This window comes from Phycodurus eques, chromosome 20 (genome assembly GCF_024500275.1).
Source record: "Phycodurus eques isolate BA_2022a chromosome 20, UOR_Pequ_1.1, whole genome shotgun sequence".
Lineage (NCBI taxonomy): Eukaryota > Metazoa > Chordata > Actinopteri > Syngnathiformes > Syngnathidae > Phycodurus > Phycodurus eques.
In genome coordinates, this window is record NC_084544.1 from 16,217,980 (window position 1) to 16,243,303 (window position 25,324).

Sequence of the window (25,324 nt, forward strand, 5' to 3'; positions counted from 1 at the left end):
GTGTAAGTGTTAACCTACTTGCGTATTCGGCAAAACGGGTCTAAGAACTTCCTCCCGGTTCAGATGAATGGTGAAGAGGGCCATGAAAAAACTGTGGGGAATTTACAATTGCAATGTATTATTTTTAACACAAGATGCCACCACAGAGTCACCACAAATTACAATATTCAATGTTTAAGCTTCATTTGTGTGTACACATACCAGAATAATCAGCATTATTGGCCAAGTATAATATATATATATTTATAATGGCAATTGTGCAATGATGCAGTTCAAATTGGCAAATAGTGGAATAGTCTGTTGCATTGACGATTGTGCAAATGGTGCAGAGAGTCCTCAAACACATAAGTGGGCGGTAGTAATCAACAACAGTGCGCAAAGAGTGCAGTGTAATAAAACAGTGAGTGCACGAATAATTTAGAAGTGACCCGGGAGGGGCCGGTGGGGTCCGGCGGCGGAGTGGTTGGGGCTGGCGTGGGGGATGGGACCCCCACGCCGGCCACCAACCTTGTTGAGGTTGGTGGCCGGTCGCCTCGGTGCGCCGCTTGGGTCGGGACTGTGTTGTGTGTGGGGGAGGGCTTTCGCGGTGTGTGTCCGGGCCCCGACCTGCTTTTGCACCGATGGGTATTTTTTTTATTTTAAATTTTTGGCATTTGTTTTGGGCCCCGGGCCGGCGTGGGCGTCGATGGCAGGGGGGGCGACTTGGCATTGGGCTGGAGCTTCGCCGTGGCGGCCTTGCGTCGCAGTGGGTTGGGACGGGGTTCGCATGTGCGTTGTCTCGGGCACACTCATCGATGGGGGTCAGGGGGATCGGCTTTTCATGGCATTTAGTTTCATCCATTGAAGGGGAAGGGTGGAAGGTCACTGGTGCCATGTGGGGTTGCTTTTCGTGTCTGTGACCGTCTTGCCTCACCTCCACCAGTTTCTCCAATTTTAATGCACGAAACCCCACCACACATATTCATGGTACAGGCGTAATGGTTGCCATTCTGAGACCTGATAACCATAATAATAGGGTGGGAGGTGGGTTGTCACTTTTCTCTTGGCTGGTCTCCTGGGGCCTGCGCCCTCCCCCACCCCTGTGTATTGGGCCGCTGAGGAGTGCCCCCACCCCCTCCCGGTTCCACGTGGCGCTTGGTTCCGTTTCTTTTGGGGGCCTGGGTCGGGGGGGATTGCGTGCTTTGGATGGGGGGGTTTCCGGGTTATGGGCGTCTATTGTCTTGGCGGCCCGCGGCTTGGACTGGGATGGGCATTTGGCTTGGGGTTCTTTATGGCCAGTATCGGTGTCGGACGTGTGGGCTGGGGAAAGGTGTGTGTGGGTTTTAATGTATTTATTTATTTTATATTATTTTATTTTATTCGTCTTTGGCCTGGTGGCCGGGCCTGCACCCATTGGGCCCGGCCGGGCACAGCCCGAAAGGGTAACGTGGGTCCCCCTTCCCATGGGCTCACCACCTGTGGGAGGGGCCATAGGGGTCGGGTGCAGTGTGAGCTGGGCGGTGGCCGAAGGCGGGGACCTTGGCGATCCGATCCCCGGCTACAGAAGCTGGCTCTAGGGACGTGGAATGTCACCTCTCTGGCAGGGAAGGAGCCCGAGCTGGTGTGTGAGATCGAGAACTTCCGACTAGATATAGTCGGACTTGCCTCCACACACAGCTTGGGATCTGGTACCAGTCCTCTCGAGAGGGGTTGGACTCCACTCTGGAGTTGCCCACGGTGAGCGGCGCCGAGCAGGTGTGGGTATACTTATTGCCCCCCGGCTCGGCACCTGTACGTTGGGGTTCACCCCTGTGGACGAGAGGGTAGCCTCCGTCCGCCTTCGGGTGGGGGGACAGGTCCTGACTGTTGTTTATGCCTATGCACCAAACATCAGTTCAGAGTACCCACCCTTTTTGGAGTCCTTGGAGGGGGTGCTGGAGAGCGCTCCCGCTGGGGACTCCATTGTTCTGTTGGGGGACTTCAATGCTCACGTGGGCAATGACAGTGAGACCTGGAAGGGCGTGATTGGGGGGAACGGCCCCCCCAATCAGAACCCGAGCGGTGTTCTGTTATTGGACTTCAGTGCTCGTCATGGATTTTCCATAACGAACACCATGTTCAAGCATAAGGGTGTCCACATGTGCACTTGGCACCAGGACACCCTAGGTCGCAGTTCGATGATCAACTTTGTGGTCGTGTCATCGGACTTGCGGCCACATGTCTTGGACACTTGGGTGAAGAGAGGGGCGGAGCTGTCAACTGATCACCACCTGGTGGTGAGTTGGCTCCGATCGTGGGGGAAGATGCCGGTCCGACGTGGCAGGCCCAAACGTATTGTGAGGGTCTGCTGGGAACGTCTGGCAGAATCCCCTGTCAGAAGGAGTTTCAACTCCCACCTCCAACAGAACTTTGCTCATGTTCCGGGGGAGGCTGGGGACATCGAGTCCGAGTGGACCAAGTTCCACGCCTCCATTGCTGACGCGGCCGACCGGAGTTGTGGCCGTAAGGTGGTCGGTGCCTGTCGTGGCGGCAATCTCCGAACCCGTTGGTGGACACCAACGGTGAGGGATGCCGTCAAGCTGAAGAAGGAGTCCTATTGGGCCTTTTTGGCCTGTGGGACTTCTGAGGCAGCTGATGGGTACCGGCTGGCTAAGCGGAATGCAGCTCTGGTGGTCGCTGAAGAAAAAACTCGGGTATGGGAGGAGTTCGGTGAGGCCATGGAGAAAGACTTCCGGACGGCTTCGAGGAAATTCTGGTCCACCATCCGACGTCTCAGGAGAGGAAAGCAGTGCACCACCAACACTGTGTATAGTGGGGATGGGGCGCTGCTGACCTCGACTCGGGACGTTGTGAGTCGGTGGGGAGAATACTTCGAAGACCTCCTCAATTCCACCGACACGCCTTCACATGAGGAAGCAGAGTGTGGGTTCTCTGAGGCGGGCTCTCCTATCTCTGGGTTTGAGGTCACCGAGGTAGTTAAAAAGCTCCTCGGTGGCAGGGCCCCGGGGGTGGATGAGATTCGCCCGGAGTTCCTAAAGGCTCTGGATGTTGTGGGGCTGTCCTGGTTGACACGCCTCTGCAACATCGCGTGGACATCGGGGACAGTGCCTCTGGATTGGCAGACTGGGGTGGTGGTCCCCCTTTTTAAGAAGGGGGACCGGAGGGTGTGTTCCAACTACAGAGGGATCACACTGCTCAGCCTCCCTGGTAAGGTCTATTCAGGGGTGCTGGAGAGGAGGGTCCGTCGGGAAGTCGAATCTCAGATTCAGGAGGAGCAGTGTGGTTTTTGTCCTGGCCGTGGAACAGTGGACCAGCTCTACACTCTCAGCAGGGTCCTCGAGGGTGCATGGGAGTTCGCCCAACCGGTCTACATGTGTTTTGTGGACTTGGAGAAGGCGTTCGACCGTGTCCCTCGGGGAGTCCTGTGGAGGATGCTTCAGGAGTATGGGGTACCGAACCCCGATACGGTCCCTGTACGACCGGAGTCAGAGTTTGGTCCGCATATCCGGCAGTAAGTCGGACTCGTTCCCGGTGAGGGTTGGACTCCGCCAAGGCTGCTCTTTGTCGCCGATTCTGTTCATAACTTTTATGGACAGAATTTCTAGGCGCAGCCAAGGCGTAGAGGGGGTCAGGTTTGGTGGCCTCAGTATTGCATCTCTGCTTTTTGCTGATGATGTGGTTCTGTTGGCTTCATCAAGCCGTGAGCTCCAACTCTCACTGGAGCAGTTCGCAGCAGAGTGTGAAGCGGCTGGGATCTGAATCAGCACCTCCAAATCTGAGACCATGGTCCTCAGTCAGACAAGGGTGGCATGCCCTCTCCAGGTCGGGGATGAAAAGCCTGCCCCAAGTGGAGGAGTTCAAGTATCTTGGGGTCTTGTTCACGAGTGAGGGAAGAATGGAACGGGAGATCGACAGACGGATCGGTGCAGCATCTGCAGTGTTGCGGACTTTCTATCGGTCCGTTGCGGTAAAGAAGGAGCTAAGCCGAAAGGCGAAGCTCTCAATTTACCGGTCGATCTTCGTTCCTACCCTCACCTATGGTCATGAGCTGTGGGTCGTGACCGAAAGAACGAGATCCCGGATACAAGCAACCGAAATGAGTTTCCTCCGCAGGGTGTCCGGGCTCTCCCGGAAACCCTGATAGGGTGAGAAGCTCGGTCATGCGGGAGGATCTCAGAGTAGAGCCGCTGCTCCTCCGCATTGAGAGGAGCCAGATGAGGTGGCTGGGGCATCTGATTCAGATGCCTCCCGGACGCCTCCCTGGTGAGGTGTTCCGGGCACGTCCCACCGGGAGGAGACCCCGGGGACGACCCAGGACACGCTGGAGAGACTACGTCCTTCGGCTGGCTTGGGAACGCCTCGGGATCCCCCCGGAAGAGCTGGATGAAGTGGCTGGGAAGAAGGAAGTCTGGGTGTCCCTGCTAAAGCTACTGCCCCCGCGACCCGATCCGGAAAAGCGGTAGAAAATGAATGGATGGATGGATGGAGCCGGGTGCTGTGGGGCGTTGCCTCCTTTCCTGATTTTCATCGTTGGGACGTGGGGTTGGAATTTGGGGTGCTGTGGGACGTCGTATGTGTGGGCTCTGTCACGGTTCATTGTGGTGTGGGGTTCCTGCGGTGGACTATCAAGACTGAATATCAAGACTGTCTCACTATTGTTATACTGTGGTTTTCACCCCTAGTCCCCCTCTCCACTCTGTCCCTCTGTCTGTCCCTTTTTCTGTCCGGCTGCATTTTCAATAAATGTCAGAATAATTAAACATTTTAAAATAAACAGAGGGATTATTTCAAAGTCCGCTGTTTCACAGCAAAACTGTTCCAGCATAAAGCCATACAGATCCACCATTCTGCAAGGCCATGCAGCTGAACAGGACAGACTATTAAAAAAATAAAAAATAAATAAGAATTGTCCCGACAAAGATGTGCAAAATTGGCAGCATGTTACAATGAAATTTTAAGTCAACTGTTTAACGAGTTAATGGCAAGAAGAAAGAAGCTGTTAGAATGCCTGCTGGTTGTATTGCATTGTATGATCGCACCTACCTAAGGGAAACAGCTGGAAGAGGTGCTGACTCGGATGTGGAGGGTCCGAGAGGATTTTGCATGCCCATATCTTAGTCCTGGCAGCGTGCAAGATTTTTTTTGGCAGTCTTGACTGTCCGTTGCACTCTGATTTTGTCTTCTTTGTCAGCACCAAACCAGACTGTGATAGAGTAACACAAAACCGATTCGATGACTGCTGTGTCGAACTGCCTCAACAGCTCCAGTTGCAGGCTGTGCTTCCTCAGAAGCCGGAAGAAGTACATCCTCTGCTGGACATTTTGGAGGATAGAGTTGATGTTGGTATCCCACTTAAGGTCTTGAAAGACTAATTCCCAGGAACTTGAAGGTCTCGACTGTTGACACAGGGCAGTTGGAGTGTGAACTCTGAAGTTCATGATCATCTCTACAGTCTCAATCTCCATGAACAGGATCCTCACGTAGGTCCCTGCGCTGTCTATGTGCTCAAGGATGAAGTCCAGTCGCATGTCGACTGCGTCATCCACAGACCCGTTTGCTCGGGAGGAAAACTGCAGGGGGTCCAGCAGGGGTCCTGTGACACTCTCTAGAGTTGGTCCAGCAGCTGTGTGAAAACTGGAGTGAGCTCTTCCGTGCAGAGTTTCAAGCAGAAGGGGGACACACTGTCTGAGCCTGTTTGTTGCTCTTTTGTTGTATAAAAAACTGAGTCAGAGGAGTGATGGTGGTGGGTGTGAGTGTCCTTTTCAAATCTCAAGTAGAAGGTGTTCAAGTCGTCAGCCAGTCCTTGATTGTTCTCTGCTTGGGGGGATTATTGCTTGGTTGATTGTAATATTTGCCAAACTGACGCAGAGTCGTTAGCAGCAAACCCGTTTTCCAGTTTTTCTCCGTGGCAATTTTTTTCAGGGTGGGAAGGTGGTTGGGGGGGGGCGGGGGGGGGGGAGGTGGAGTGATGATGCTGGTGCCTTAGGTTCACTGGAGGTAGGAATTGCTGAGCGAAGAAAATGAGAATGGCAAAAATGGCTATAACCAATAATTGCCAGGTGGGTCCAATCGATTGTGGGGTTGTGTTTTTTTAGCCCCGGATGTCCAAGGCCTAATGGGGTTTCTGGAGAGGGAATGACTAACAGTTGGATAGTTTCACGGTGGTTGCCTGAGATGAGGCAGGTGATAGGAGCTGTCTGTAGAGTCACATGGGATATGAGGCGCCCGTCCAGGACTGTAACCATCTTCGGAAGAGGGAGGGGTTCGAAAGGCAGCTGGAGTTGACAGGCCAAACTCCCGTGAATGAAAATGTCGTCGGCTCCAGAGTCGATGAGGGCAGTTATCAGGGAGTTGTGGTTTAGTCAAAGGATACAAGCAGGAATGGCCATACGAAAGGGAGCTGGGGATGGAACTGGCTTGACTTACCACGGCGGTCTCAGCCCGTGGGGAGCCCGGTCTTTTGGCTTCTGGGGGCAGGAGGCGATGAAATGGCCTGGCATGACCTGTGACTAAGATGGCGCTGACGCTCCAGATGGTCCAGACGGGTCTTACCCAATTGCATAGGCTCCTCAAGTCCAGTGGGGGACTTGAGGAGCCTGTGATGAAGTGTCTGCTGGGGCTTCCGTAGACAGCGGGTTTGCAGGGGAGGTTGTGCCCGCAGAGGCTGCTAGTCAGCGGGCCCGGCTCTCTTTTTCTCTATCCCTCTCACAAAGGCGATTGTCCATTTTTATAGCTAGGAAAATTAGTTCCTCTAAGCAAATGGGCGCCCTTTCTACCCGCTAATCCATCCTTCAGTCATTCAGACAGCCCCTGAGAAAAAAAATCCCATCTTGGACCCCTTATCCCACCCACATTCACCTGACAGAATCCAAAACTTGATAGAATATAAGGCGGCAGGTTTGGAGCCTTGAGTAAGGGACAGGAGCCGCAAAGAGGCCTCCCTGCCCTTAACAGGGTGGTAAAAAAACTTTTTTCAATTCAGCTGAGAATAATTCGAATGCGACTAACACCATTGAGGCATTATGCCACAAAGCTGTAGCCCACTGAGCAGATGTTCTGCGCAGAATATTTATGATAAAAGGTGGGGTAACTCAGAGGCAGCAGGTCAAAGACTCTCGATCAGTTTAATAAAAACTGGCCACAGGAACCTAAATCACTAGTGAACATGAGGTTCCTTGTTAGGGAGGGGGGTTGGATGGAGGCAGCAGGTTCGGGAGGTATACTCACGGGGGATTCGGTTAGGCGGGGGTTGCCGGAGTGCATAAATAAGTTTAACAATAATAAACTTGCTGTTTTAGGGTGTTAATTGTGTCCATGATTTGCTGCAGAGCTTTATCCTGTAGGCCGATATGGGCGCCTTGGTGGACGAGCGCTTCCCTCAATCCTTCCGGAATTGCTGGGTCCATAGCGGCCAGAGTATTTTGTCATGGTATGTACCAAACGGTATTGGACTGGACCCAAGACTGAGACTGAGGAATTAGTTGGAAGGGGTTTATTAGGGAGAAGCACAAGGTCAATAATTCCAAGGCGTTCCGTAGGAGCAGGGAGCATGGGGCGAGACTGGAGCGTGACCAGGTGAGTGAACTTGGCAATACGGCTGGAGCGAGCGTCATGACAGGAGACACAGGAGGGCACTGGAAGAGGAGGAACAACAGGGAGTAAGTTCGAGCATGGGTATCAGAGAAACAATTCTTACAATCGTGAGCCAGGCGTCCGCTGGTGTACCGCGTAGGAGCGAGAATACTCTGGCGCTTGAACACAGGAACAGGCAGGGTTAAAGGTCAGAGGACAAAGATTTAAAATGTTTTTTTTTTTTTATATATATCTCTAGAACCCGGGGACGACCCAGGACACGCTGGAGAGACTACGTCTCACGGCTGGCCTGTGAACGCCTCGGGATCCCCCTCGGAAGAGCTGGATGAAGTGGGTGGGGAGAGGGAAGTCTGGGCAGGGACGGCTAAGGCTATTGCCCAACCTCGGATAAGCGGTAGAAAACGGATTGATGGATGGAACTTTAGAACCCCTTTACAAACCACCACTGCCATTCCAAAGTCATTATATAGCAGATATATTAAATAGATAAATATGATGCAGAATGGGCCTTCTGTTTTTTGCATCCCGCGCCTTCCGGTCTTCGTCTCTTTCCGACGCTGTGACGTCACACAAGCCAAACATCCTGTTCATTCGGCGTTGTGTGCTATCATTCCATGCTGTTGTTCCCGTCCTTGTATATTTGTTGTCGTATGATTTAACGATGTCACGATGGTTTATTGTGTGGCATTTGGCTGTACAAATGGTTCAGGCAGCGGCAAGAGTTTTTTTTTTTTGCTGGCTTTCCAAGTGAAGAAGAAATACGTGACCAGTGGATAGGGAAAGTCAATCAACAGGGGAAGAAATGTGCTCAACTATGGGTGCCTAGCAAGCATTCCAAACTGTGCTGATCACTTTGAACCGGCGTGTTTTGAAATAGGCTGAGCAGAAAGCATGGGATACAGAGGCAGAAACTGAAACCAGCCACGGTGCCAGGTATTTTTCCTACGGCCATTGGGATCTCAACCGGCAGCAAGAGAACTAAATCTCGCAGCCGACACAGTGTAGCAGCGAAGCAGCGGAGACAAGAGGTGAGGATTTCCTTGTACAACCTAATTTCAATGAAGTTGGGATGTTGTGTTAAACATAAACATAAATAAAAACAGAATACAATGATTTACAAATCATGTTCAACCTATATTTAATTGAATTCACTACAAAGACAAGATATTTAATGTTCAAACTGATAAAAAAAAAAAAAGCTGGGACGGGGTCATGTTTACCACTGTGTTACATCAACTTTTCTTTTAACAACATTCAATAAACGTTTGGGAACTGAGGACACTAATTGTTGAAGTTTTGTATGTGGAATTATTTCCCATTATTGCTTGATGTACAGCTTCAGCTGTTCAACAGTCTGAGGTATCTGTTGTCGTATTTTACGCTTCATAATGCGCTGCACATTTTCAATGGGAGACAGGTCTGGACTGCAGGCAGGCCAGTCTAGTACCCGCACTCTTTTACTACGAAGCCACGCTGTTGTAACACGTGGAGAATGTGGTTTGACATTGTCTTACTGAAATAAGCAAGGGTGTCCATGAAAAAGACGTTGCTTGGATGGCAGCATGTTTCTCCAAAACCTGTATGTACCTTTCAGCATTAATGGTGCCTTCACAGATGTGTAAGTTACCCTTGCCATTGGCACTAACACAGCCCCGTACCATCACAGATCCTGGCTTTTGAACAGTCCGGCTGGTTCTTTTACTCTTTGGCACGGAGGACACGACGTCCACAATTTCCAAAAACAGTTTCAAATGTGAACTCGTTGGACCACAGAACACTTTTTCACTTTGCATCAGTCCATTTTAGATGAGCTCGGGCCCAGAGAAGCTTGCGGCGTTTCTGGGTGTTGTTGATAAATGGCTTTTGCTTTGGATAGTAGAGTTTCAAGTTGCACTTACGGATGTAGCGGCGAACTGTATTTACAGACATTGGTTTTCTGAAGTGTTCCTGAGCCCATACGGTGATATCCTTTACACATTGATGTCGTTTTTTGATGCAGTGCTGCCTGAGGGATCGAAGGTGTCGGGCATTCAATGTTGGTTTTCGGCCTTACCGCTTCCATGCACTGATTTCTCCAGATTTTCTGAACCTTTTGATGATATTATGGGCCGGAGATGATGAAATCCCTAAATTCCTCGCAATTGTACATTGAGGAAGATTGTCCTGAAACTGTTGGACTATTTTCTCACGCACTTGTTCACAAAGAGGTGAACCTCGCCCCATCTTTGCTTGTGAATGACTGAGCAATTCAGGGAAGCTCCTTTTATTCCCAATCATGGCACCCACCTGTTCCCAATTAGCCTGTTCACCTGTGGGATGTTCCAAACAGGTGTTTGATGAGCATTCCTCAATTTTCTCAGTCTTTTTATGCCACCTGTCCCAGCTTTTTTGCAACGTGTTGCAGCCATAAAATTCTAAGTTAATGATTATTTGCTAAAAACAATAAAGTTTATCAGTTTGAACATTAAATATCTTGTCTATGTAGTGTATTCAATTAAATATAGGTTGAACATGATTTGCAAATCATTATATTCTGTTTTTATTTATGTTTAACACAACGTCCCAACTTCATTGGAATTTGGGTTGTATATACCTACGACTCTATTATGGTGACTATGCACTGGGGAGTAGGAAAGAGTACTGATGTCTGTACTTTTGCCGATATGACAAGCCAACAGACACACGGCAAAGACTTTGTGTGCAGTGTGTTATAACAACACTCGCTCAAATTGCGATCATCCAGTGACTTTGACTCAGAGACCCTCGGAGTGCAACGCTCGGCAAGACCCAGCGGCCAATGAAGCAGCGGACTCGGGTAGCAGCGTAAGACGACAGAGGCGCAAGCGGCGGCGGCTTCATCGGTTGCAGAAATGCGGTTGTCGGGGCGGACTAACAACAAAGTTAAAAGACAACCCCTACAGAGCGCTGCTCTTATCTATCTTCCTCTAAAGTTTTTGTTGAATGGACAATAAATTAGATCATCTACAAATGGAACTAATACAAAATATAAAAACGCACAACATCCCTCCTTCGTTCGGCGGGACCAACGCGATTGCGCATCCACTTATGACGTGCGTGGGGCGGCTTTGCTCGATTGGCACCAACACTCTCCCCCTCCTCGGCACTTTTCGTCCAGCCACAAATTTAAATGTCTTTAAATACATGTAAACATGAATGATCACCCATTTGTATTTATTTAAAAAAAAAAAACATGAATATTTGAACCTGTATATTATTTGTATATGTTAGTATTGATTTTACAATAACAATCTCAATCTCGTTGTACTTGTGACAAAAAAAAGTAATGTCAATCAAGTTTCTTGAATAGTATCCGTAGGTAAATGAGATTGCAGGGCAAAAGAGGCATCTCATAAAAACACACATTCTACTGTCAACAATTAAAGCAACAGTACTTGGATACAGTATATGCAAAGTCCAGAGTCCACTGCCCTTAATGACGACGACATATGTTATTAAGAAAAACAATTGCCTATGAGATAAAACTGTCCCTGTACCGCTCGGTTCTGCATTTTGTAACCGGCAGTCTATTTCCCGATGGCACCGACTGGGAGCGGTAGTTCAAGGGGTGCAAAGGATCTTGCATAATGCTGGATGATGCTGTTTCTGAAGCTGGTCGGCGTACGACGACTCCAAGCTCGCCTGATGCTGTCCAATGAGGTTGCCAGCCCACGTCACAAATCTGATTGAGGGCGTTCTTATGGTTTGCAGATGCCTTTCCAAACCATGACATCAAGCAAAAATATCAGATAGATACAATAAAAGTGTGATAAAACATAAGAGTTCTGTCAACATTAAACTCAGAGAGTTTGGTGTCAAGTCTTACAGATCGCCTCACAGTTGGCCTCAAAATTCAAATCCTGTGCAATTGGCCCATGGTTGGTCTCCCCATCCTGGAGCAGGGTCACGATCACTGAGTTTTCTGTGTATTTCAGAATTAAACTGTTTCCATATTGGCTCTGCATCATGCTGGTGGACAGGATAAAGAGGAAGGGGGCCAGGACACACCTTTGTCGTAAACCAGTGGAACTAACTGCAGACAGGGTCAGACAACACGCCAAAAGGCATGATATTATCAGACCAGTTTAATATAAAACACAATGAAAAGCAATATACATACGTAAGGGGTACCCGCTCTAGCTTTCTATCAGTTTGGGGGGTTTTTTGGTGTCAAAACCGTTGAAGACCCCTGATATAAACCATTCAAAAATTATATTGGTTTTCGGGATAGGTTTGGAGAAGCAGTTTATCGGTTATTCGTGTCGGTGCATACTTAAAAATTGTGAATGTTGAACCATCAGCGCACTGCACAACACTTCAGCACATATTACAAGATCTTAAAGGTACGCTAAACCAAATTTCTTTCCCTCTGGTTAATATTGTGTTCGTGGAATAAGAATTCAACAGAGTACTTCATCAATCTCAGGGTGTCACCACGTTGTGCGAAAGCACCTTCTGCTCTAGACCGGAAGTGATATCAAAACAACCATAGCGCGTTGCCTTGTCTACAGCTCAGAGTGAAGGTCTTTTCACATTGCTCAGTGTGTGAAAGGTTCACGCGGCAGCCCGCAAGGACGAAGGCACCCCGGTGAGACCAATGCCGACAATGCCCATATTTGGAACGGTTGACGGCGCAGCGCGCAAGGAAGTTGGGAAGCTTTCCTCGCTGTGAGACGAGCAGACTGCATCCCGGCAATTATGTACAATATTTGTCATTGTTGCAAAAAAAAAAGCTCTGGCTTTGCTTATTTTAAGGAGGCAGAGGAAACGAGCAGAAAAAAAGGAAATGTTTGCATCCGAGACTCATTTTACAGCAGGACCTCATCCGTGAGCTACAGTTCCACGATGACCCCTTGAAGGTCACTTCAGGCTGGCAAAGAGCTTTGAACGGGAGTTTGAAAGCCTCTTGCAGAGACGTATTGTTATCGAATTTCGCTATTCGGGATAATAGGACACCACATTTATTATGACTTCCTCCATTTCCCTCTTGCCGTTTACAGTCAAAGTCCATCAAAATAGCACTCAGAAAACCCTCCACCAGCCCCTCTCCTATTGGAGGCACTTTCTGACGTCACTGTGCCGTCTCTCTTGAATAAAACATTTTGTCTATTCGAGGGTGCGTCACGTCGTGTCAATCGCCCTCTGCCCTTGCCGCGCTGCAGCACAGCATTCTGTGGTCCCGCCCTCACATAACATGCCCAATAAATGGGGAAGCCGACGCCACGCTGCGGATTGCCAAGTGTGGTGTGAAAAGGCCTGGGTTATGTATTCTTTAGTGCCAAAAGGCACTAAAGGAGAAGAAGCTGTTTTACGGTATCTCTGGCTTTTTGCAAGACTTCTTCAAAAAAAAAAGGACCAGCCACAGCAGCGTGTGGTAAGAGCATATGAAGAGAAGAAGAATACACACCGGCAACAATGTCAAGCCACATTTCGAAGAAACTGCCCTAACTCTCAAGTGAATAGGGTGAGGTCAGCAAAAACAAAATGCCACCACTACATCAGTACCGCAGGCCAATTGTCAGAACAGTAATGGGACACGCTCACATCACTGAAAAGGTTACTGGAACTTCTCTACAAGCCTCTTTCTCCGTGAATGTGGGTACTGGCCTCAGTTTCATCAGTTTGGTTTTAAACAAAAACATGGACCTGATTTGTGTATACGTTAGTGATGTCACGATACCAAAATACTGACTATACCTGCATAAAGTACCTCAAGACCGGTACTGAAACGATACCACAGCAAAAATCGAAAACATAACTAAAAGCAGTGAAATTGACACTGACAAAACAACTTCAAATACTTTATTTTTATTAAGTCAAAAAATGTACAATTAACTTGCCTCCATGATCATGTATATATTATGTGACAAACGTGTGTGTCTTTGAATGTATAGATATACAATTGTACAACTATTTAAAGTATATGTATGACATATACAGTCCTTTAGGAAAAATATTAGACCACCCGTGTTTCTTCAATTTCTTGTTCATTTTAATGCCTGGTACCACTAAATGCATTTTACTTGAAGAATACATAACCTTGATTGTATTAATAAATATTATTTGGGTTATTATAAGGAAAACCATAGACAATTGCTAGAGCTAGATATCAGCTCTCAATTTGAACTCCTATGAGCTATTTTACTTGTCATTGTTATATTTGTCCAAACAAATGTACACTATATTGCCAAAGGTATTCGCTCACCTGCCTTGACTTACATATGATCTGAAGTGACATCCGCTTCTTAATCAACAGGGTTTAATATGACATCATTAATCAATAGGGCTTAATATGACATCGGTCCACCTTTTGCAGCGATAACAGCTTTAACTCTTCTCTTTCCACAAGGTTCAGGAGTGTGTGTAGGAAATATTTGATCATTCTTCCAGAAGCGCATTTGTGAGGTCACACTGATGATGGACGAGATGGCCTGGCTCCCAGTCTGCATGGAATTCATTCCAAAGTTGTTCTATAAGGCTGATGTCAGGACTCTGTATTGGCCACTCAAGTTCATCCACACCAAACTCTTTGATCCATGTCTTTATGGACCTTGCTATGTGCATTGGTGGACACTGTGGGGTTGGAACAGGAAAGTGCCATCTCCAAACTGTTCCCACAAAGTAGGGAGCAATGAATTGTCCAGAAGCTCTTGGAATGCTGAATCGTTCAGAGTTAATTTCACTGGAACAATGGAGCCAATATTTTGGACAATTCCATGCTCCCAACTTTGTAGGAACAGTTCTTGAAGTTCTAACATGCCTGTGCACCAGTGCACAAAGCAAGGTCCATAAAGACATGGATGAGAAAGTTTGTTGTGGATGAACTTGACTGGCCTGCACAGAATCCTGACCTCAACCCGATAGAACACCTTGGGGATGAATTCGAGTGGAGACTGAGAGCCAGGCCTTCTCATCCAACATCACTCTGTGACATCACAAATGTGGATTAGGAATGGGATGTCACTTAAATTCATATGTGAGTCAAGGCAGGTGAGCGAATAGTTTTGGCAATATACTGTAGTGTACCTTCAGTAGCACCAGATATTAAAAATGAACAAGAAACTGAAGAAACAACAGGTCTAATATTTTTTCGATGACTATCGATATATATATATATATATATATATATATATATATATATATACGTAATTTACTTTACTCATACATAATACTTTATAAGCTTTTAGTGCAGCATTATTGTATTTGACTGCATTTGATTTGTCCTATTGTAAAATAAATGTGCATTTGCTCAGTCGCCAGGGCTGTTTTTCATTGCGCACGAAGTCACGACAATCCAACAGTAGACGTTTTTACTCCACTTCGATATTAAGTGATTTTCCTTTTACTTCTTTTCCTTTGGGCTTGTCCCCTTTCAGGGTCGCCACAGCGCGTCATCCTTTTCCATGTAAGCCTATCTCCTGCATCGTCCTCTCGAGCACCAACTGCCCTCATGTCTTCCCTCACAACATCCATCAACCTTCTCTTTGGTCTTCCTCTATCTCTCTTGCCTGGCAGCTCCATCCTCATCATCCTTCTACCAATATACTCACTATTTCTCCTCTGGACGTGTCCAAACCATCCAAGTCTGCTCTCTCTAACTTTGTCTCCAAAACATTGAATCTTGGCTGACCTTCTGATGAGCTCATTTCTAATTTTATCCAACCTGGTCACTCCTAGAGCGAACGTCAACATCTTAATTTCTGCTACCTCCAGCTCTGCTTCCTGTTGTCTCTTCATTGCCACATCTATCATGGCTGGCCTCCCCACTGTTTTATAAACTTTGCCCTTCATCTTAGCAGAGACTCTTCTGTCACATAACACGCCTGACACCTTCCTCCACCCGTTCCAACCTGCTTGGACCCGTTTCTTCACTTCCTGACCACACTCACCATTGCTCTGGACGGTTGACCCCAAGTATTTAAAGTCCTCCACCTTCGCTACCTCCACCTGCTCCCTGCTTTCACTGCAGATCACAATGTCATCTGTGAACATCATGGTCCACAGGGTTTCCAGTCTAACCTCATCTGTCAGCCTATCCACCACCACTGCAAACAGGAAGGAGCTCAGGGCTGATCCCTGATGCAATCCCACCTCCACCTTAAATTCGTCTGTCACACCTGCAGCACACCTCACCGCTGTTCTGCTGCCCTCGTACATGTCCTGTATTATTCTAAGATACTTCTCTGCCACTGCCGACTTCCGCATGCAGTACCACAGTTCCTCTCTGGGCACTCTGTCATAGGCTTTCTCTAGATCTACAAAGACACAATGTAGCTCCTTCTGACCTTCTCTGTACTTTTCCATCAACATCCTCAAGGCAAATAATGCATCTGTGGTCCTCTTTCTAGGCATGAAACCATACTGTTGCTCGCGAATACTCACTTCTGTCCCGAGTCTAGCCTCCACTCCTCTTTCCCATAACTTCATTGTGTGGCTCATCAACTTTATTCCTCTATCGTTCCCACAGCTCTGCACATCACCTTTGTTCTTAAAAATGGGCACCAGTACACTTTTCCTCCATTCCTCAGGCATCTTCTCACCCACGAAAATTCTATTGAACAAGCTGGTCAAAAACTCCTCAGCCACCTCTCCTAGATGCTTCCATACCTCCACAGGAATGTCATCAGGACCAACTGCCTTTCCATTTTTCATCCTCTTTAATGCCTTTCTAACTTCCCCCTTACTAATCATTGCCATTTCCTGGTTCACCACACTTGCCTCTTCTACCTTTCCTTCTCTCTCATTTTCCTAATTCATCAACTCTTCCGAGTATTCTTTCCATCTTTCCAGCACACTATTGGCACCAGTCAACATATTTCCATCTCTATCCTGAATCACCCTAACCTGCTGCACATCCTTCCCATCACTATCCCTCTGTCTGGCCAGCCTGTATAGATCTTTTTCTCCTTCTTTAGTGTCCAACCTGGCATACATGTCATCATAAGCCTTGTTTGGCCTTTGCCACCTCTACCTTTGCCCTATGTCGCATCTCAATGTATTCCTTTCGCCTCTCCTCGGTCCTCTCAGTATCCCACTTCTTCTTAGCTAACCTTTTTCCTTGTATGATTTCCTGTACTGTGAGGTTCCACCGCCAAGTCTCCTTCTCTCCTTTCCTGCCAGAAAATACACCAAGTACTCTCCTGCCTGCCTCTCTGATCACCTTGGCTGCAGTGGTCCAGTCTTCTGGAAGCTCCTCTTGTCCACCGAGAGCCTGTCTCACTTCTTCCCGAAAAGCTGCACAACACTCGTCCTTGTCTCAGCTTCCACCACATGGTTCTCTGCTCTGCCTTTGTCTTCCTAATTTTCCTCCCCACCACCAAAGTCATTTTACACACCACCATCCTATGCTGTCTAGCCACACTCTCCCCTACCACTACCTTACAGTCGGTAACCTCCTTCAGATTACATCGTCTGCACAAGATGCAATCCACCTTCGTGCTTCTACCTCCGCTCTTGTAGGTCACCCCATGTTCGTGCTTCTTCTGGAAAAAAGTGTTCACTCCAGCCATTTGTATCCTTGTTGCAATGTCTACCACCATCTGTCCCTCCAAGCTCCTTTCCTGGATGCCGTACTTACCCATCACTTCTTCATCACCCCTATTACCTTCACCAACATGTCCATTACAATCATCACCAATTACGACTCTCTATCTGTCTGGGATGCTCAGAACTACTTCATCTAGATCCTTCCAGAATTTCTCTTTCACCTCTAGGTCACATCGTACCTGTGGGGCATAGCCGCTAATCACATCATACATAACACCATCAATTTCAGCCTCATCACTTGATCTGATACTCTTTTCACCTCCAAGACATTCTTAACCAACTCTTCTTTTAAAATAGCCCCATACTCCATTTCTCTTCCCATCTACACCATGGTAAAATAATTTCAACCCTGCCCCTAAACTTCTAGCCTTACTGCCTTTCCACCTGGTCTCCTGGACATACAATATATCAACCTTTCTCCTCATCATCATATCAACCAAGTCCCGAGATTTTCCTGTCATAGTCCCAACATTCAAAGTCCCTATATTCAGTTCTAGGCTCTGTGCTTTCCTCTTCTCTTTCTGCCAAAGAACCCGCTTTCCACCTCTTATTCTTCTTCTTTTACTTCGACCCACAGTAGCTGAATTTCCAACAACGCCCTGCAGGTTGACGGCACCGGTGGTGGACGTTGTTAACCCGGGCCACGACCGATCCGGTATGGAATTCTTTGGATGGACGCTCATATTTGTTTGGCAAAGTTTTAAGCCAGATGCCCTTCCTGACGCAACCCTTTGCATTTATCCGGGCTTGGGACCGGCCTACAGTTTGCACTGGCTTGTGCCCCCCATAGGGCTGCATTAAGTGGTTTTCCTTTTACATTCAGGTCAATTTTTACTCTTCTCGAACTCCCCAATTTACGGAGCGTTTGCCGACGTCGAGTGAAGCCTCTATCCTGGTCAGCTACTGGGCAGCGGGCACCTGCGTTAAATCGTCCCATGCTATCAATGCTATCGAACATCTGCTGGTAATCATGACTCTTGTGTGCATCGAGTGCCAGTTTACCTAACAGCACAGGAAAATTCACTACATACTGTGTTACACTGACTTTTCTAACATAGCCATGTGAGCAGCGGACTCTGAGATTTGGTCCCAGTGGCTAACGCTACCGCATGCTAACGTGTCCGCAGGAGCTCTTCAGCTGTTTGAAGCCATTTTATTCTCCCGGCTCCCACAGAGTTGCATGCACAAGCAGAATCCTTATCCCTGACTCCACACTTAAAGGCATTTATAACTTGTCAGGGGACAGGAAGTAATTGGCTGACTGTCAGGTTTTTGTGTACTGCCCTTTAAGACACCATATGAGCGCTGTTGCATGTGTGTTTTGTTTTGTTTTGTTTTTTTAAACTACAGGTACTAAAAAAAAACTGGTAACTCCTATTTTTGACAGCAAAATACATTGGTATGGTACGGGTAGGGTACTTGGTGCGACACTAGTATAGTTGCTTTGAAAGTATAGAAGCCAAAATGTTTTTGTGCTTTATAGATGCCTCCAAGTCCTTTGACAAAATCAATCATAACAAATGATTCAACAAGCTGTCCCAAAGACCTGTCCCCACATATATACAGCATAGATATTGGGAAATCAACACAATTCTCATCTTTTTGGCTCCAAACACCACCACAAATCATCTGAAATGAAACGTACAAGATGTGCTCTAACTGCATGCAGACTTTCAGCTTTTAATCTGATTGTGTTTACATTCGGTGCATACGGTGTATGAATTACAACAGTTTGTCTATATGCCTCCCACTTTTTAAGGGAATAAAATAATGTGTCAAATTAACAATCATAAAAAAAAACAAAAAACTTTCGCTTTTCAATACTTGGTTACAAATCCTTTGCAATGAATTACAGCCGAAGTCCGGAATGGACAAAAATCACCAGACACTGGACTTGATCCCTGGTGATGTTCTGGCAGGCCTCTACTGCAACTGTCTTGAGTTCATGCTTGTTCTTTGGGTATTTTCCCTTCAGTTTTTTCGGAAGTGAAACGGATGAGCAATCAGAATCAGGTCAGGTGATCGACTTGGCCAATTGCTTAATATTCCACTTCTTTACATTAAAAAAAACCCTCATTGCTTTCACAGTAGATCCGGGTCATTGCGCATCTGCACAGTGAAGGACGATCCGATGAGTTCAAAAGCATTTGGCTGAATATGAGCAGATAATATTGCCTGAAACATTTCACCACATGGGATGGTTCCAATAATCCATGTCTCCAATCTGTTGACCATCATATTTAGACGAGGCTTCCTTCTGGGATGATAGCCATGCAGACCAATTTGATGCAGTGTGCGGCGTATGGTCTGAGCACTGATGAGTTGACCGCCCACCCCTTCAACCTCTGCAGGCAGGAGAACGACTTGGAATCTCCGCTTAGTGTCCTGTGAGGGGTCCTCCTTGGAGGACCTTACAAATCCAAGTGAACTCATTCAGACTGCAGTGTGAAAGATAAGAGTCTCCAAGGGCTTCTCAGTTCCACAGTTGACAAGGATTGGCGACATCCCCTGATTTAAACTTCCCAGCTAGGCAAGGGACAAACTCAACATCCCCTTGACTTAAACAGTGCACATGGAACTGTTCATGAGAAAAGCAGTGTGGGCGGTAGGGTCATATACGTAAGTAATCAACTGCTTTTTCCTAAATGTGTTTGTTATGGAGAATTTTAGAGGCGTTTCAAGTGCTTCTTTCGAAAATTACACAAAGATTGTGGCCAATTGTCAAGTTGTCAGTTGTAGCCCAGAGCATGTTCATATAGAGCAACAAAAAAAATATTATTCAGATCTTCAGAAAGTTCTTTACTATGAGGTGCCACAACAAACCTCCAGTGACCAGTAATGACAGTGTGAGCAAGGAACCCAAATTTAACACACCTGGTCCCCATTCACATCGGCACGGTGGACGACTGGTTAGCACATCTGCCTTACAGTTCTGAGGACCCGGGTTCAAATCCGGCCTCGCCTGTGTGGAGTTTGCATGTTCTCCCTGTACCTGCATTGGGTTTCTCCGGTTTTGGGGTGCTAGCTGTTGTTCATGTGAGGTAGGTGTTGTTGCAATGATGTATGACAACATTATAAGGTATAATAACTTGAACAAAGCAGTGTTCGGAAACTCAAGCAAACAATCATTTTTTTTTTTTTTTGTCATTTTGGAGGTGAGGGGATTTTACCCGACAGCTACAATAGATAAAATATGAGTTAATACTGCCACTTTATAATATAATAAATTCCTTTGCCCCCACCGGCTATGCAGTGTCTCCAGTTGTTTTTCTTCCGAAAAGGTTGTCATTTTGGAGGTGGGGTGATTCCACCAGACGATATTACTGTATATAAAATAAGACGGAATCCTGCCACTTTATAGTACGGTACATTTCTTTTTCCATAACAGTTAGGCAGTGAATTTGGTCTCCACTTCTGCCACTCACGTCACATCAAGACATGGGCGGGCGGCCGTGTCGATTTTAGCTTATGAAAAAGGGGAATTCCAAAGGCAATTATTATTTTCCAGTTGCTCCAGAAGGGACTAACACTATTGGAAATGGCTGCCAGTTTCATTTTCTTAAATCTTGAAATGCGCGCAAACACGCACACACACACACACAAACACACACACACACACACACACACACACACGGAGTACGGAAAGCATTTAGACCCCCTTAATTTTTTCACTCTTTGTTATATTGCAGCCATTTTCAAAAAATCATTCGTTAATTTGTTTCCTCAATGTACACACAGCCCCCCATATTGACAGAAAAACACGGAATTTATGACATTTTTGCAGCTTTACTAAAAAATAAAAACTGAAATATCACACAGCCATAAGTATTCAGACGCTTTGCTGTGACACTCCTATATTTAACTCGGGTGCTGTCCATTTCTTCTGATCATCCTTGAGATGGTTCTACACCTTCATTGGAGTCCAGCTGTGAATACACTGATAAGACTTGATTAGGAAAGCCACACACCTGTCTATAGAAGACATTACAGCTCACAGTGCATGTCAGAGCAAATGAGAATCATGAGGTCAAGGGAACTGCCTGAAGAGCCAGAGACAGAATTGTGGCAAGGCACAGATCTAGCCAAGGTTACAAAAAAATTTCTGATGCACAGTGGCCTCCATAATCCTGAAATGGAAGACGTTTGGGACGACCAGAACCCTTCCTATAGCTGGCCGACCGGCCAAACTAAGCAATCGGGGGAGAAGAGCCTTGGTGCGTGAGGTAAAGAAGAACCCAAAGATCACTGTGGCTGAGCTCCAGAGATGCAGTCGGGAAATGGGAGAAAGTTCTAGAAAGTCAACCATCACTGCAGCCCTCCACCAGTCGGGGCTTTATGGCAGAGTGGCCCGACGGAAGCCTCTCCTCAGTACAGGACACATGAAAGCCCGCATGGAGTTTGCTAAAAAACACCTGAAGGACTCCAAGATGGTGGGAAATAAGATTCTCTGGTCTGATGAGACCAAGGTAGAACTTTTTGGCCTTAATTCTAAGCGGTATGTGTGGAGAAAACCAGGCACTGCTCATCAGCTGTTCAATACAGTCCCAACAGTGAAGCATGGTGGTGGTAGCATCATGATGCGGGGGTGTTTTTCAGCTGCAGGGACAGGACGACTGGTTGCAATCGATGGAAAGATGAATGCAGCCAAGTACAGGGATATCCTGGACGAAAACCTTATCCAGAGTGCTCAGGACCTCAGACTGGGCCCAAGGTTCACCTTCCAACAAGACAATGACCCGAAGCACACATCGAAAATAACAAAGGAGTGGCTTCAGAACAACTCCGTGACTGTTCTTGAATGGCCCAGCCAGAGCCCTGACTTAAACCCAATTCAGCAGCTCTGGAGAGACCTAAAAATGGCTGTCCACCTACGTTCACCATCCAACCTGACAGAACTGGAGAGGATCTGCAAGGAGGAATGGCAGAGGATCCCCAAATCCAGGTGTGAAAAACTTGGTGCATCATTCCCAAAAAGGCTCATGGCTGCTTTAGCTCAAAAGGGTGCTTCTCCTAAATACTGAGCAGAGGGTCTGAATACTCAGTTTTTATTTTTTAATAAATCTGCAAACATTTCAACAGTTCATTTTTTTTCTGTCAATATGGGGTGCTGTGTGTACATTAATGAGGAAAAAAAATGAACTTAAATTATTTTAGCAAATGGCTGCAATATAACAAAGAGTGAAAAATAAAGGGGGTCTGAATACTTTCCGTACCCAGTATATATAAACACACACACAATATATATATATATATATATATATATATATATATATATATATATACATATACACACACACACTATATTAGGGCTGCGCGATTATGGCCTAAATAATACATTTATTTTGATCAGTATTGTAATCAGGACTATTAGTCTCGATTATTCATCATGTTAGGGAAAAATATTTGTTTTAATTGCACTACTTTTCAACCAACAATATGGAAATATTTTCAGTGCAAAATTAATCTTGTTATAAGAATAAGTGATAGATGATAATAAAAAATAAATGAACCCCAAAAAAACCCTACCAAGGGCTAACTGAATAAATATAATAATAATTCAATAATAATTCAATATCTTGAATTGTCAAGGATGGCACGTCACCGTTGTTCTGCTTGACTCTTGGTCAGTCGTGCACGGTCATAAACTGTAAAGACCTCGCCAGTTGTAATGTCCCTCTCTATTTACTCCCAGGGGTTTTTCAATGTGGTCAGAGGACAGCCGAAAAGTTAGCGTCAAGGCAGGCGCTACGACGACCGTTAACAGTGTCTTACCATGACACGCCGCCAACTTGAAAATAAAAGCCGACTATACGACTACATTGGATATCAAAGCCATTTGAAGCTTTTATTTTGAAGTTGGTCAAGGAGCGTGTGTCGGCCCATAATGAAGTCTTATACATACGTTCGCCGCCCCCTGGTAGCTGTCAGACGAGGTTACAGGCCCTGCTGCAAATGAAGCACTTAATATGCAGCAGTGCCAGCATTTTAAATATAAAAAATTGCAGACGATCATGCTCATTCAATCATGGCAGCCAAAATCGCGATTATGATTAAAATACAATTAACTGTTCAGCCCAAATGTCTGTCTGTCATCTATCCATCTATATACTATATATATATCTATATCTATATACTATATATATATATATATATATATATATATATATATATACATATATATATATATAGGTGTCTTTTATACTGATAACGAGTTCAAACCGGTGCCATTAATAGAGCTAACAAGTGGAGGACAGAGGAGCTCTTAAAGAAGTTGTTACAGGTCTGTGAGAGCCAGAAATCTTGCTTGTTTGGAGGTGACCAAATATGTATTTTCCACCATAATTTGCTAATAAAGAAAATCAGACAATGTGATTTTCTGGTTTCGTTTTTCTCATTTTGTCTCATAGGTGAGGTATACCTATGATGAAAATTACTGGCCTCTGTCATCTTTTTAAGTGGAAGAACCTGCAAAATTGGTGTCTGACGAAATACTTTTTGGCCCACTGTGTGTGTGTGTGTGTGTGTGTGTGTGTGTGTGTGTGTATATATATATATATATATATATATATATATATATATACAACCCCAATTCCAATGAAGTTGGGACGTTGTGTCAAACAAATAAAAACAGAATACAATGATTTGCAAATCATGTTCAACATGTATTTAATTGAATACACTACAAATACAAGATATTTAATCTTGAAACTGATAAACTTGATTGTTTTTAGCAAATAATCATTAATTTAGAATTTTATGGCTGCAACACGTTGCAAAAAAGCTGAGACATGTGGCAAAAAAGGTTGTGGCAAAAAAGGATAAAGTTGAGGAATGCTCATCAAACACGTGTTTGGAACATCCCACAGGTGAACAGGCTCATTGGGAACAGGTGGGTGCCATGGTTGGGTCAAAAAGGAGCTTCCCTGAATTGCTCAGTCATTCACAAGCAACGATGGGGCGAGGTTCACCTCTTTGTGAACAAGTGTGTGAGAAAATAGTCCAACAGTTTAAGGACAATGTTCCTCAACGTACAATTGCAAGGATTTTAGCGATTTCATCCTCTACGATCCATAATAGCAGCAAAAGGTTCAGAGAGTCTGGAGAGATCACTGCATGTAAGCGGCAAAGCCAAAAACCAACATTGATTGCCCGTGACCTTCGATCCCTCAGGCGGCACTGCATCAAAAACCGACAATGTGTCAAGGATATCACCGCATGGGCTCAGGAACACTTCAGGAAACCAATGTCAGTAAATACAGTTCGGCGCTACATCCGTCAGTGCAACTTGAAACTCTACTATGCAAAGCAAAAGCCATTTATCAACAACACCCAGTAACGGCGCCGGCTTCTCTGGGCCCGAGTTCATCTAAGATGGACTGATGCACATTGGAAAAGTGTTCTGTGGTCCAACGAGTCAACATTTCAAATTGTTTTTGGAAATTGTGGACGTCGTGTCCTCCGTGCCAAAGAGTAAAAGAACCATCCGGACTGTTCAAAAGCCAGCATCTGTGATGGTATGGGGCTGTGTTAGTGCCAATGGCATGGGTAACTTACACACCTGTGAAAGCACCATTAATGCTGAAAGGTACATACAGGTTTTGGAGAAACATATGCTGCCATCCAAGCAACGTCTTTTTCATGGACACCCCTCCAGCACGCTCTTGACGGTTCCGTGGGCTTCTTTTATGGACCTTGCGTTTCAGTTCTTTCCATAGATTTGGATTGAACTGGATTCAAAGTCAGGGGTTGGCTGGGCCATTCTAGCACCTTTATTTTTTGTTCCCTTGAAACTATTTGAGTTTCCTTGGCAGTATGTTTTGGATCATTATCCTGATGTCCACCGTTGTTTCATTTTCATCATCCTCGAAGATGGCAGCAGACTTTTGTCAGGAATGTCTCGGTACATTTGCCAAGTCATCCTTCCTTCAATAATGGGGTTTACTAGTACCATTTGCTGAAAGCAGCCCCACACCATCATGTTCCCACCTCGGAACGTCACTGTGGTGTTTTTAGGGTGCATTTCTCCTTCAAACGTGGAGTGCATTATGGCATCCAAAGAGTTTCATTTAGCTCTCATCAGATCAGACTATATTCTCCCAGTAATTAAATTGAACTGGCTTATCCAAATGTTCTTCAGCAAACTTTACACGAGCTTTGACATGATTTTTGTTCATCTTGCGTGATGACC

At 46.0% G+C, this 25,324-nt stretch overlaps 1 protein-coding gene across 3 annotated transcripts in view; it reads right to left on the reverse strand.

Moving 5' to 3' along the window:
* phf14 (PHD finger protein 14) overlaps positions 1-25,324 on the reverse strand; it is a 159,311-nt gene that overhangs the window by 44,312 nt on the left and 89,675 nt on the right. Inside the window, exon 17 of one of the 3 annotated variants that reach the window (XM_061664635.1) lies at positions 6,879-7,613. The exons of the other annotated variants lie outside the window; for them this stretch is intronic. Coding sequence (XP_061520619.1) covers positions 7,589-7,613 — 25 coding nt within the window. The 3' untranslated portion in view covers positions 6,879-7,588. Of the gene's footprint in view, positions 1-6,878; positions 7,614-25,324 lie in introns of those variants that run through there. 3 annotated transcript variants of the gene reach the window in all.